Raw genomic sequence first — 13,906 nt, 5'->3', positions numbered from 1 at the left:
AATGGGAGTGTTTTGTGTGCTGATATCGTATTTGTAAAATAACAATGTCACATATCACGCATCAAATACAAAGAAAAAACATCGTCCTGTTATTTTTCTATGATCTCCAACAGAAACAGGTCCTTCTTGTCGTTCTTTTGAGCAAAAAAGACAAACATTCTCAGGCTGTCAGATATCATATTCTCCCAACACGATTATCGTGGCCAAAAGATTTCAGAATTACAATATTATGTATTTGAAAATAATTAATAACGCTATGAATTCATCTTTAACTTTGTTTTTTGTGAGCTTTGTCTATAACCGTAACTTTATTTGTGCTGGATTATATAATATATAATATTTTCCTATGTTTATTAGGGCTCCACATGAACGGTTGCCAGATTCAGAATGGCAACCATTTTGATCTTATAAAATAGGAAGAGCAAAAGGCAAAACATGGACACAAAAAAGAATATTTTTTTGATATTTGATGCATCGGTGACATTTAAATGTTGCTGTTACTGTCAGAAGCGGGAGGCTGCATGCGTTGGTGCGGTTCCTCATGTGCACATCATCTTCTGTTTGTGATATGACAGCAAATGAAGGAGTTTGACTGCGGGGTGAAAGGTTCATCTCAAACAAATGAGCAAACTGGTTCAGCTCAGTGCAGTCTGGGAGGCCGAGGCATCCTGGTAGCTTTGAGTTGGATGTTCAACATGTGATATCAAGTCACATTGTGTCATAATTAAGCTATACAGCTGCAGAGCATATGAACGACTCAAAATATAAGGTAACTACATACGGCAACCATTTCATTCAGTTTCTGCAACTATACACTGATACTCACTGGCAACCACTTGTAAAAGTTCATGTTGAAGATTGTGTGTTATTATAATGAAAACACACAAGATGGTAGCTGCCTGTTGCACTAGCTGCCTATATGTTTTTTATTTTGTATTGTCATTTTTCCACTTTTATTCAATTGAATTTCCCTAATACACACGGCACATATATTTGTATTATATTGTGTGTGTATATATATATTTTATTTTGTATGTATTTTTCATCCCTGTTCTTATATTTTATTTTGTGTGTTTAGTTTATTTCATGTGGTGTCCGTAAAGTGTTAGGTGCTATTCTGACAACAAATTTCCCATTGGGGATTCATAAAGTCCGTCCGTCCGTCCATCCGTCTATATCAATATAGCATTTAAATATCATGGTATCATCAGTACTGACATTATATCGTGACACCCCTACTACGTACAGCTTTTTATGATGTAAATATTTGCTGCTTTTCTTTTTTATATGTGCCTATAAACTGAATATCTTTCCTGGATCAAACCAGGAATCTGAAGATTACACCCCAGACTTTTGGTATTTATTTTTACAATGGAATTAATTGAGTAGTCAAAAATGACATTTCCAGATTACACACACCATGAAAATAGTTGGTATTTTAGGTACGAGAGTTACCAGCTGTTAACTGTAATCCCTCTCATTACATCCTGCACCAAGCCTTCCAGGAGCTGCCAGCCGACTCGGCCCGTAAATCACACGAAGCCACAGTTTCTCCAGCGGGAGCCGAGCTCATAACCAGACTGTTCAAACTGTGGGGGGGAACTCAAACTAAGGGCATTTTTGTTTGTTTTAATCGGCACTTAAAAATAAGACAAAGGAACATTTTACAGTGTTAAGAATCTTTATGCATATTTTGTTTGATCAACAGGTTCTAGCTTCTTCTCGCCCGGTCGGCCTGCTCCACAGTTCACAGAGACTCTTGCGACCAAACATTCTCCTGGAGCGCCAGGCATGGCGTCCGCATTAGATGGTGTTTAAAATTCTCCGCTTACTGCCAACTCTAACTTTCGCCAGGAAATTGGTGCTGTGCTCAGAGAAGAATTTACAAGCGTATTGTTTTCGCTTTGTTTTGGCGGGGGCCACGTTGGTTTAAAAAGCACAATTAATAAATCAGACGGACCCGGTCGACTTGGAGGCAATCATTTGATATCTAATACAGCAACCGATCAAACATCTGCACTGTTGCTGCAAATCCCACGCAGGAGTTTCTTTAAATGAGACCGTGTTTTGAATTTTATAATATTGATGGCTCAAACTTAGCACAGATTTATATCCCTTCTCAGGTAACCCAAGACTTTCACTGACAAGCCAGATTCTCCATTTTAGAGATCCTCAAATTTCCCAAACTGGAACCGAGCTTCTCCATTCTCCATGTCACCGTTGGGCCTGTGAGCCATACCTGACCCATGTGGTCATGGCCCTCCCACAGTACGACTGCTGCACGCGCTGTTTCCCCATTCTCGAGATGGGCCAGAGTCTTCCAGGTTCTCGCCTGGCTGTGCTTCAGACAGAGCCGCGCGGCACAACAGAGTGGAAACACACCATAATGGAACAAACAATTGTTGCTAGGCTTTATTACCCTCCAAGCGAGTGTCAGGGAGAAAGAAATGAGCCGTGAGCGGACACTTACCATTCGCAAAGCAACCTTCTCACAGACACAACGGTTGTGTGAGAGATCTTTTGTATCTACCAGAAGCTGGTTGTTGCACAAAGATCCTGTTGCAGTTATGGTAAATATGGCCTGTCATGGGGAGATTAAAAGCAGACGATGTCTGGGGATGAATAAAGGCGTATCTGCTTTTACACTTCCTGCCAAGCGGCAACGCTCAATTGTGTTCAAAAGCTCTTCACAGGTTGGAGATGAACGTGATGTCAACTCACGTCAGGAAAATATGTGACATGAATGTAGAGGTGAGTTTTACCCTGAATGGGACTGGCTCCTCTATGACACGAGTCTTGACTTTTACTCTTACTTAAAGACTTGCGAGTTGACAAAGTTTTGCCCCTAAAATACTTAAGAATTAACTTTAACTTTAGCTCAAAGACTTGAGCGTTGACTTACACTTGGCACCTCAAAGATATGAAAGTTAACTTTGACTCAAACACTTGAGACTTGACTCGTGTTCAAAGACTTGAAACTTGACTTTGAATGTAACACAAAGACTTGAGAGTTGACTCCAGCTCAAAGACCTGAGACCTGATTTAGACTCTAGCTCAAAGACTTAAGACTTGACTTGGACTCGCAAACAATTACTTGTTGGCAACTCATTGTTTTTGTAAAATGCGCATATGTTTGTGTGCATAAGTTGTGAGCACGCGAGTGGATAAATGAGACTTGGATTGATAACGTTTTTCTGTTATCAAAACGCAAAACCAATTCATCAAGACTTTTCACTGAGGTATGTGAGGAAAACAATGTTTTCTTCAAGAATTCAAGGTAACACAAGGTGAGTAATTGATGTATAAATGATCATTTTGGGGTGATTTGTTTGAGTGAGTAAAAGTACCAAATGCAAAAATTCCTGCCTTCAAAACCTTACTTAGGGAAAAGTAAATCAGTTTTACCATCACTGCTATGAAACACACATCTTTAATAACTCTAGTATAGCACTTGTAGAATGACTGAGCCTCATATTGTAGACTCTGTCTGTATGACTGTCAGTATGTTGTCAGATCGATCCACCGTCTTTAAACCTTTAAACAGAGTGTTAGAGGTCCTGATCTGGTTTAAGGCGGAACCTTTGGAGGATAAAATAAAGAGAATGAATAAAAGGAGACAAGACGAAGAAACGGGCCACAGCAGGGAAGATGGAAATAAACATGCGCAAGGAGATTCCTGTGGGACACCGGGATGCTGCTGCTATTCCTGTGCAGGAGACGGAGAGGAGACAAGTGTCCGATTGAGGATCTCTGGACGGGGGTGGAGGGGCTGTGAGGTGGCGGTTAAAGGCTCAGAACAGCTTGCCAGAGAAGGGCAACGGGAATTCACCGCAAGCGTCTTCGCTGAGTGTTTACTGTGAACATCCCTCTGACAGGAGCCGGAATTACACATGATGTTGACACAGTAATTACTTTGATTTGGCTAATATAGAGATTTAATGACATAAATACATGGCTCGATAAAGTATTTTTTAGCATTAAAAAGAAACTTAATCTATTTTTACCACCAGCAAAGGGAAATTTGTCCATGGAATTTTTAATCTGTGGCCTGATTCTGTGATGCAACTTTGCAAATCCACTGCATAAAAAACGAGCACTTTTAATGGTTGTCCCCTGAATTCTGCCCTGAAACCTTGAGAAATAGTTTGAGCGAGATACATCCACATGCTGGTTCACAGGGTTTCCGGAGAGCAAACACACTTCTATTCCTGTGTCTCTTTCACCTCTTTCTCTGAATGTCTCCACAGAGAATCCTCTAACATCGCTGACGCCGGCTCCTAGCGCGCCCTCATGCTGACCACGCCGACGCCGTGTGGAGCGCCCAGGGAGTGGAGGAGGAGGATAAAGGAGAGGTCACTCAACTGCAGCCTCTCCCTGTAGTTGATCTCTCCCTCAGTCGCAGTCTCAGTTTCCCCCCAACGCCTCCTTCTCTTGTGCCCTCGCAAAAAGATGACAGATGACTGTCCTCTCGTCCCGTCTTTGAACTTCAACGCCACACTGTCCCCATTCACCACCGCTTGCATGTGAGCATTGTGCCTAGAGAATGCGCGTGTGTGTGAGTTGAAGGAGAATAACTGGGCCTCCTCACCTCGGGATCACCGCTCCCTCAGACTGGGGCCATAAATTAAATGCGACAGGCGTAATGGGTCGGCGATGCCCGGGTAGTGGGGTCAAACGATTTAAAGAAACTCAATGTCACTGTGAGTGCGGAGGGCGACCAGCCGAGCCGGAGGCATGATGTCAGTGCCTTCGGATCCCACGTCTCCTTGTGATCCAGAGAGCCTGTCACAGGGTCACGCAAACGGGGGATTACTTTTTAGGAGGCGCTGAGTCGACAGTAAAGAGCGGGGGTGCATTTCAAGAATGAAGTAGCTTCATGTTCAAAGGGATCAACATGTAAGTGATCAAACCATTGTACAGTCCTCTGGGTAGCATCTCGCTCAAAGGGACTGATATGTATTTCACTGAAGACATGAGTGTGGTGTGTTGTACATTTTAACGTTGTACATTAACAAGGAGGTTGTAAAGTCATGAGACAAAAACCCCCAATCCTAAAGCGTCCTGTATCAGATGTCCTCTCTGACGAACAGCCAATGAGCGAGGAGAAGGTCATGCAAGATACATATTTACATTTTCTATGTTCGATGTTCTTTTGTGAACATATTTAAATAATAATATAGTTTTTTTCATGTACACTCGTGACTTCAAGCTCAGAGAATTTTAAGTATTTTTCTTAAACATTTGTGAGATTCTGGCTGTAAAGTTACTACTTCTAACCTTTGTGAATATCACATTTATTTCTCAGAATATTACACCTTTCATCCAGCTCCATATTTATTTTTTGGGCTACAATGGCCCGCATACGGAGTTGCATTGACCACATGTTACGGTCAACATTTCTTTTAGGTCAAATCCACATTTTCGGAGGTAAATCTGATGGATCAGGAGATTGTCGACAGTCATGATGTGAGGCTGGACTTTAGCATGCTCGCGGTCACAATGCTAACATGCTGCAGGTGCAGTGTTTAGCATGTTCACCATCTTACTTTAGCATGTTTGCTAAAAACATGATAGGAGTAGTTTTTCAGGTGTTTGATCATAAATTATTAATGTAAACGCTGACCGAACCCAAAGCCACACATGTCCACTTCATGGTGGTACCACAGCCATCAGGATCCACCCATACATGGATATCTGTCCCTGATATGATGCATATGTAATGCATCCAAAAAATATTTCAGTCTGAAAGAGCCGAGGTTACCAACCCTCGAGCCCTGCCACGAGCATGGCTTAAAGCCGTTTAAAATGACAGCTTTTTACTCGTCATATGCAGAATTTCTACAATTTACATGTCTGTTCCTGAGTGCCCATCGAGTCATGATCATCCTCTCCTCAAGAATCATATTCAAGAATGCGTCTTTTGATGCATTGAGCTGTCTTTGACACGTCCAGTCAGAAGCAGTGGGGCAAACACCTCTTCATTAGCATTACATTAGCATTACAACAACCAGCACGAGCAGCACTGATGCAACAACTTTGCATGGATTCACTTTGCCAATATTAATAATAAATAATAATAAACAAATACTTTGACAATTGAAATGCTGTGTTTAGCTCCAGATGGAGGAAGAAGTGAGGAGCATGGAGTCGCTTCACATCGCCCTGAAGCAAAGCTCTTACCATCAGAGCGGTGGATGCAGGTGTGCTGGTTGTCGCTGAGGAAGAAGCCCTCCGTGCACTGACACTCGTAGCTCCCCATGGTGTTGACGCACACTTGCTGGCAACCACCGTTGTTGTCCACACACTCGTCCACATCTGTGAGGGTTGCAGACGCAGAGAGACAGCGAGAGAGAGACAAAGACAGAGTCAGCCACGGCAGCACGGTGGAATAGCAGCCGGGTAGGCTTCACAAACAAACACGTGTCCGTGAAAGTCTATGTGCCGGAAAATGTCAGATGAGAGGGATGACGTCAGGGTCAGGAATGTGAGGGTGAGGCTTCACGCATGTTCACGCGCACAGGCGCACAGGCACGCACGGACACACTAACAGACGTCTGACCCTGGCACCCCGGGGGCTGGATCAAACTACTGGCACCAGGCTGTAACGGGGGTCTGACAAGGTGAGCACCACAGTGTGTGTGTGTGTGTGTGTGTGTGTGTGTGTGTGTGTGTTTGTGTGTGTGTTTGATGCGTGCATGAGTGTGTTTATAGGGTCTCCGCTGTGCCGCTGCAAGGCCAGTAAATTTCCAATGGGGCATTGTGATGGGGGCTGAAGTGAACTGCAAACTTGTAACACCCTCAACTGACTTTAACAGGGATCAAACACGGCTGCCCGTGTGTGTGTGTGTGTGTGGGTGTGAGTGTGTGTGTGTGTGTGTGTGTGTGTGTGTGTGTGTGTGTGTGTGTGTGTGTGTGATCCCAGTGGCTGACCGGGATGACTTTCCATTGTGTTTAGTCTGAGGTTCTGACGTTGCAGGCAGGTTACACAAACACAGACACACTGCAAAGAATGACAGAAAGACAGACGAAGACAAAAAGACATCGCCGCTCTAAAACAACAATGTACAACGTTTATGCTTGCATTAAGGGAGCAAAGTACAGAGCACCGTTTCAAAGCACAGCTTGAAGGGTTCATTTAACGTGTGCGACATGTTCTGATTGGCCGCACCTCGGGCGTAGTTACTCTTCTCTGCCTAACGCATGGAATTCGGCATGTTTATCGCCACCATTTTGGTTTATGTCATGTCTTGTCATGTCGAAGAAAAAACAGAAAACCCCTAAACCGGACCACGACCGGTAGCACCGGTAGTCTACTTTATGCTCTATTTTAAAAAATGTAGTTGAGTGATGAAAAAATAAACCGAGAGCTTAACAAGTTAAACCGTTAACACTTTCTTTGCGCCGCACAACTTCCTAATGAGTGGCCGGCGGGGCTCTGTTGGCTGGATTGGACGTTTTGGACGTCGTCCCCCTTCTCTAAGCTAGAAAAAGAACACGAAAATACACTTATCTTGTCAAGACGTGTTTTCTCTACTCATCTGTCTCTAGTGCGGAGCTACCACTCTTCCAACGACACAATAAGACAACTCCTACACTCGCTCGGTGCTGTCCGAGTGCATGCAGTCCTGCTTTAAGACTGAAATCAAGGGTTCTAGTTTACTTCCATCCTGAGGTTTCTCAGACCATGCTGTGATCTGATTTAAGGATTGTGGTCAAGCCCACGCTTTATTAGCCAGTATCCAAGATTCTAATCTTACCAAACCCTGGTTAATTATAGGAAATATTTCAAGAATAAGTCGATACACTTTGCCATTTTGCAGACATGTTTTGGGTTTACATCTTGGTAGCTGCACAGCTGCCCACCAATCCATCCAAAGTGCCCCCTCGCCGTATGCCCATCATTTTCACTGCATGTGCTCTGGCTGGTGCATGAACGAGAGTGCAACTGAACTTAACGCTGGCTTGGTTCTGTCCCGGACTCAAACGCCCATAAACCTCAAGTTCCTGTGTAAATATACTGCTGTATTAGTGTCCTCGTTGAACTCCAGCTTTGTTTTCATTTCACTTCCTAACGCCGTTTTAAGCAAATCTCATGGTTTAACTGATGTCATAAATGTGACTGATGCATTTCATTTTCAGGCTGGATGAAGAGCGGAGAGAGAGGGAGAGAGAGAGAGAGAAAGAGAGAGAAAGGGAGAGAGAGAGAGGGAGAGAGAGAGAGAGAGAGAGAGAGAGAGAGAGAGAGAGAGAGAGAGAGAAGCAATGCAGCCATCTCCAAGTCCAACTCATCTCTGCCAACATTTCTGCGTAAACACCACGGCCACGGGGCCATTTTGCAAGTTTCAACCAGAGCCCCTCTGTTTTGTTTGATTCTGCTTGTGTAAACTTGCGTACAATTTTGTTTAGACACAACGAGGATGTGCTTGACACATCGCGGGGGCGAAGAGGCATTGAGGAAGGGAGAGCGATGAGTGAGGGTGGGAAAACAAAGTGAAGAAAGTCATTTCAAAATGGCTTCTGGACAATTGATTTCTAGAAAGTTTGATCCTCAGGAAATCCACAAATGTGCAATCTGTCCCCTATTTTCTACCCAAATCAGCACGCATATGCAGGTCTTTGTTTTTGAAATTCAGGACAACCCGCTAAAGATAGGCAATAGACTTCTGCCCCATTGCTGGTGGCTTTGAGGAGAGAAGATCCATGAGTGAGTGTGCGCCTCTGTGTCCGTCCACGGCTTATCTCCTATTCTGCAGCAGCAGACTGTACCATATTTTGGGCGGCCAGTTACGGCTGCAGACTGGAAGACCTCGCGTGGCTGTGGTGACTCTTACAGTTTGGCTATCAGCTAACTGAACTACCAGCACACACAGTGCTGTACCTCTGTGCGACTCGGCCGCTGCTGAGCGTGCAGACAGTTTAGTGAGTTTCATTTTTTTTGGCAAGATTGTATGAAGTGTATTACTACGACGACTTTGAGCCACACACACACGCAGACACACACACACACACACACACACACACACACACACACACACACACTTTACTGTCATGTTTTCTACTGGTTTATAGATATTTGTATTTTATTACGTTGCTGACTATCACTTACACTGTGCCGGTAGTAACAGGACTAATTACAAGCCAGTAAAACCTGCTTCAGAGTTCATAGAGGCAGCCTTGCAAAACTGCTGAACTATCCTTTAACTCAAGTGTCTTTCATCAATGTCAAATTTGGGTAGCTTTTCAAACTTTGCCTCAGTTTATCTGCCCGCTCCCTCCCACCTCCGGTCCGTTACATGCTGGACCTCTCTGTGACACGCCGCGGCCGCCGGCGCCCCGCTGCGCCGCCGCCCCTCAGATCTCGCCGCGGAATGAACAGGACGCGTCAGAAGGAAAATAAACTTGCGCGAGGCACATCGGACGTGCACAGAGGGCACCGAAAGATCGACACATTGGACCCAGCTGTGTCCACGGCAAAACTAAATAAATAAAGTCAGAATCAAAAGGAAGAAAGGAGCCGAAACAGGGCCGCTCTTTAATCAGCGCACAATTACGCAATCTTAAATCAATTAGTGCCCTAACTTGTTGACACAGTGCATCTGGGACATGATGGAGTGACTTCCTGCCCGCTCACGCAAACTCCCCCCACCCCCACCCCTACCCCCACCTCAACTCTGCAATTTTCTAAAAGTGCCGTTTGTCATCCGAGGCTCGTTCAGAACACCACAAGGTTCTGAGGTTTCTCAATATCATGCTTCGGGTCTGTTAAAAGCCACAGAGTCTTTGTTGCTTTTCACAAGCGGGCCCAGAGCGTGCGAGAAAAGTAGGAAGTAAATTGAGTGTGAACTTTGACGGAGAAACAAACAAGTCGGATACAAAATGTAGTTTTCAGACGGAGCTGCTGCACTTTGATGCTGCAGTTTAAGTACGATTTAGGAGCGCCAATCTGAATAGTTACACACCACACAAGTCGGCTGCAGCGTCCGACTTGAACCAAAAAGCTCTGAGGAAGAACCTGACATTATGTCCCCAGCCACGATTAATGAGTCTGAAAGCACAAGGCTTTTCAGCAGGCTCCCACATTCCTACCAGCCATGGAAGACACATGATTTTCATTTGACTGCATCTTTGAACTCATCACGGCTGCTTTCCAGCCACGGGGCTGCCGTGCGGTGTTATGACAGCTCGTCGTACGGGAGGCGAGACACTTTCTGTCTCCGGGTGTCCACAGACTGCCAGTATTAATCGCGCGTACGGACGGGGTGAGAGAGGGAGCGTGTGCGATCGTGTGCTCTTATTCATACGGTAAATCTCCTGCTGAATGAGACACTTGAGAGCGAGACATTATGACAAACACTGAGGCCCCTGTTGACGGGCGTAGAGGCGGCGACCAATTGGAGCTGCGCTTGAACTGTGGTTTGACAATAGGCCGACGTGTTAGTCTCTCAGAGGCCTGTTTATATGATCACCATGCATCACGGGGCACTCTGCAGTCAGTGATGACAGTCAACATAAAGCATCGCAGAGGCTGGTGACGATGTGTTGTCTGTGAGTCAATACATAGGAACGCATTTCCCAATCTACAGTGTTGTATCTTCTTAAAGTGGGCTAAATATAGATCCTATAAACCCATACCTGAAATATAACCTAAGCACTTAGATTGCGCCGTCCCCCGCCAGCAGTCCTATTATTTATTCATTTTATGGGGTTTTAAAATGTGAAATTCAAGAATTTTGTTTCAAATGTGATATCCCACATGTGCAAAAGCAGACATACGGCAGGCATCAGAGTAAGCCACATGATACAGGCTCCATTAAAAACCATGAGTCATGGCAACATCTCTGCTTACAGACAGGCTGGTGTCGTCTGTTTTCTGAAATATTGACCGTGCGGTGATTCAGGAAGCAACTTTGTTTAATGTGAGATGAACACACCCAAAGCAAGATTCTACAAGAAGTGTAGACCTGGTGCAAAAACAAACAAGCAAGGACCCAAGAATGAATTGATTTGCAATGACCAGTATCTTAAACCCCCTATGAACACTCTTTCACTCCCAACTGGTGGGACACGCCGAGGGGCACTGATCCCACACTGGAGATGAGAATGGGTTTAACAGTAATACATTACATATAATACGATCATGTCTGTTTGACTGCAAAAGACCTTTTATCATCACACAGGGTTTACATAAATGATATCTTCTTGCCCAAAGTACATTTTTACTTGCCCATCTTGAAACTGTCAAGCCGGCAATCTTTTTTGATGAGGACTGTCAAATGTGACGTATTGTAGCAGAAGTAAAAGTATAGCACAACTATGCAGATACAGTCTCCCCCTTTGCTCCTTTAAACGTAGCCTCACTTGATTTCAATAAGACATTTAATGGTCTAAAGGCTTCGGTGCACCATGTCCCAGTCTCTGACATCACTTTTGAATGTGTAGGTAAGGTCGAGCAACCAGCCACATTTAGGATTCAGGAGAAAAGCTGATCCGCCTGTCCCAGTCTTCAGACAGACCGGACACATCCGTCCACATTCAACAGATCCAACATACAAAAACTATCCGTGGAGCCGAACACCGCTGCCTGATGCTACACTCTCCAGCAAGATGCCTGATGTCAGATGCTGCGGCAGGATGGGCGGGATGCCTTTTCCTCTTTTGTGTGCAGAAGACCTTTCTACTCATTGACCGGAAGTGAAAGGCCTCCAGCTGCTGACAGTTTGCACACTGTAAGTTGGAGCTATACAGCGGCAGAACTGGTCAAATCTGGTACCAAAAGACTGAAAAGGTGGGGCGACGTAAAAACATTGAGTGGAATGGGTCTGAACCGTTACTACATAATATACTTCACACTTTCACATTCATGATTTCACATGGAAATATTGTACTTTTCCACTACATACGTTTTTAATAACAGAGTGATTATGCGCCAAATTTAATAATGAAGTAAAAATGAGTGTATTGCACGTTTGCATTTTAAAGTAACGTTATCAGGACAGTCTCACAGCACTCTGGAGCAACAGCAAGTTGACATACACACATATATAGTTTATAAATCAGTTTGTTTTCTAAACAGGTACTGTTCAGTAGTAACTGTCCCTGTGAGGGACAAACCACTCCTTCTTTGGTTCATGTTCAGTCTGTTGCTTATCTTAAAGGTGTTAAAGACCAGCAAATGATGCTACGGAAGTGCGGGCGCACACCTACATTAACCGCCTTCAAAGTAACCCCACCCGCACCAAAAAAATATAAAATGCAATTATCGCATGATCAAATAATTAACGCTGTTAATCAAATGAAAACTGGGCTGGGCAAGTTAACGCAATAATAACGCGTTAACTTGCCCAGCCCTATATATATATATGTATATATAAATATATATATACAAAATTACTAGTTATTGCATCTGTATCAATAGCTCCGTTAAGGACAACACTCGTTTCACTTCAGTAAACATTTGAATATGGGGAATTTGCTATTTATTTTTGTTGCCACATTGAGTTCTTTGTGTTCGGCTGTTACAGATGCTTTCAGGCATTAGTCAAACGCTAAAAAATTGGAAAGGTCAGAAGGTCACCCAATGATGGCAGGAGGATGAATACAGTTGGATCATGAATGACCACCGTGGAGAGCAAGATGAGGGCAAATGTTAACTGCACGCCCTTCACAAGCCGTGCTAGAAAAAAGTCGTCAAACTCTCACTTTTCAAATGTTGGAAAAGAGAAATGATAGTTTATTGCGTTTCCAGGCAACTGGTTTGGAGCGAATAAACTTTACCATAGTTCGGTCAGAAATTGGTGCTAAAAAAGATAGATATAGAGGGAGAACTTGAGGAATTTGTTTTTAATTGGTCTTTCTTGTCAACTAGTATTAGGCGTGTTTCACGCTGTCCCGAGAGTGCAATCGCACTTTATGGGACTATTTAAGACATCGGCAGCAGAAACAGCTGATCAGTCGTGCTAGTTAAATGTTACCTATATGTCAGAATTATTCCGTTAAGGCGTTGCATAATTCATCCAGCACATTAACTATTTTTCACCACAGTATAAAAAATACCGTGATGGAGCGTAAAAACTTTCCTTTGTGATTGAGGAGGTTTCATCAAATGTTGACGTTTCCATACAGAATTTCTCATGCGATGCTTCAAAATACATAAGAAATATGTCAATGGAAACACGGCGACTGTCAACAAGCCCAGAAGCTCGAACATCTTATTAAATGCATCAATAGTTATGTCTTCATACCGTTCCCATAAACAGCTCTGCTGATGTTACCTGATGACAGTTCACGTCCAGTGAAAACGTTCAGTGAGCCGCCTGAAAAACAGATTGAAAATGTGATGGAAGAGACGAGGGGAGAGGAAAGAACGCCAGACAGCGATTAAGGTAATTAGATGAAAGCTAGTACAAGGTCAGCAGACAGAGAGGACGAGTACAACGGAACAGACGGAGGAAAGAAAGACAGAAAAGAGACAAAGAGACAAGTGGGTAGAAAAAAATAAATGGAGCATGACAGGAGACGCTGGGCAAAGAGAAAGAAAAGCAGACAGTAAGGGAGACAATGGGAGGAAAGGGGGAGAGAGACCGAAAAAGATAAAGAAGGAGATGGGAATATAAAAAGGGGGGCAGCAAGAACGTGCCTCCTCCATTAGTCTGTTTTAACACAGACGTTCCAAAATAAAGACAGCAAATAGAGCAGAACCTCGTCACCGCCGAGAGAAGAACAGAAGGAAAGAGGAGAGGAAAATAACGGGATATGATTGGAGAGAGCAGATGAAAGGAAAACAAGAGAGGGTCGAGAGAGAAAACGAGTGGACGAGAGGAGAGGACAATGGAGATGAGAGGAAAGGAATCAAGAAAGGAAAAGAGAGGAGAGAGTGAAAGATTAGAAAGGAGATGAAAGGAAAAAA

The 13,906-nt window shown here is 43.9% G+C and overlaps 1 protein-coding gene across 2 annotated transcripts in view; it reads right to left on the bottom strand.

Annotated features, from left to right (window-relative positions):
• scube1 (signal peptide, CUB domain, EGF-like 1) overlaps nt 1-13,906 on the bottom strand; it is a 96,900-nt gene that overhangs the window by 57,796 nt on the left and 25,198 nt on the right. For both annotated transcript variants that reach the window (XM_068586424.1, XM_068586425.1), the window contains exon 4: nt 6,181-6,315. In XM_068586424.1, the coding sequence (XP_068442525.1) occupies nt 6,181-6,315 (135 nt within the window). The remainder of the gene's footprint in view (nt 1-6,180; nt 6,316-13,906) is intronic.

This window comes from Clinocottus analis, unplaced genomic scaffold (assembly GCF_023055335.1).
Source record: "Clinocottus analis isolate CAN_PGR_092001 unplaced genomic scaffold, fCliAna1.0.p SCAF_20, whole genome shotgun sequence".
NCBI lineage: Eukaryota > Metazoa > Chordata > Actinopteri > Perciformes > Cottidae > Clinocottus > Clinocottus analis.
Note: the sequence above shows the minus strand (reverse complement) of the source record. Positions and strands in the feature narration are given on the sequence as shown.